This window comes from Trichechus manatus, unplaced genomic scaffold (genome assembly GCF_000243295.1).
Source record: "Trichechus manatus latirostris isolate Lorelei unplaced genomic scaffold, TriManLat1.0 scaffold00113, whole genome shotgun sequence".
NCBI classification, from domain to species: Eukaryota; Metazoa; Chordata; class Mammalia; order Sirenia; family Trichechidae; genus Trichechus; species Trichechus manatus.
This window is the reverse complement of record NW_004444049.1, coordinates 355,307-356,114: the sequence shown is the minus strand read 5'-3', so window position 1 is coordinate 356,114 and position 808 is coordinate 355,307. Positions and strand designations below refer to the sequence as shown.

General features: G+C 52.2%; 1 protein-coding gene across 1 annotated transcript in view; it reads left to right on the top strand.

Annotated features, from left to right (window-relative positions):
- Positions 1-808, top strand: part of NADSYN1 (NAD synthetase 1) — a 41,208-nt gene that overhangs the window by 37,515 nt on the left and 2,885 nt on the right. Inside the window, exon 17 of the mRNA XM_023738111.1 lies at positions 657-785. Within this exon, the coding sequence (XP_023593879.1) occupies positions 657-785 (129 nt within the window). The remainder of the gene's footprint in view (positions 1-656; positions 786-808) is intronic.

Genomic DNA, 808 nt, shown 5'->3' with positions numbered 1-808 from the left:
CTTCCTTGTCTCGTCTGCTCCTGAAGGCTCTAGGGGAGGCTCCTTCCTTGTCTCTTCTGCTCCTGAAGGCTCTAGGGGAGGCTCCTTCCTTGTCTTGTCTGCTCCTGAAGGCTCTAGGGGAGGCTCCTTCCTTGTCTGTTCCACTCCTGGTGGCACCAGGCGTTCCTTGGCTTGTCACTGCATCACTCCTGTCTCTGCCTCTGTCGTCACACAGCCGCCTTCCCTGTGTGTCTCTGGGTCAATTCTCCTCTTTCTCTTATTAAGATCACCTGCCATTGAATTCAGGGCCCACCGCCATCCATGATGATCTCATCTTGAAACACTTGATTACATCTGCAAGACCCTTTTTGCAAATTTGATTTCAGTCACAGGTTTCAGGGCTTAGGACATGAGTAGTATCTCCTTGAGGATCACAGTTCAACCCACTATGGTCCTCAAAACTGTATGTCTGGTTCTTCGCCTTTTTTTTTCAGAATGCCATCTTCTTATTGGCTGATCAATTTTCAGGAATAGCCGTCAGGTCCACTCCTGGCTCTCTGGGAGCACGTCCTCTCTCCCAGGTCCCTGCCCTGGTTCTCATCCCCGAAAGATGCTCCGGGCCCTCCTCCAGCTCTGCCTGGCCGTCACTCTGTGCCGTGTATGCTTCTCCTCCACAGGAAGACATGGGCATGACGTACGCAGAACTCTCAGTCTATGGGAGGCTCCGGAAAATAGCCAAGATGGGGCCCTACAGCATGTTCTGCAAGCTTGTCAACATGTGGAGAGATAAGTACACCCCACGGCAGGTAAAATGCTCTGTGACGTTGCC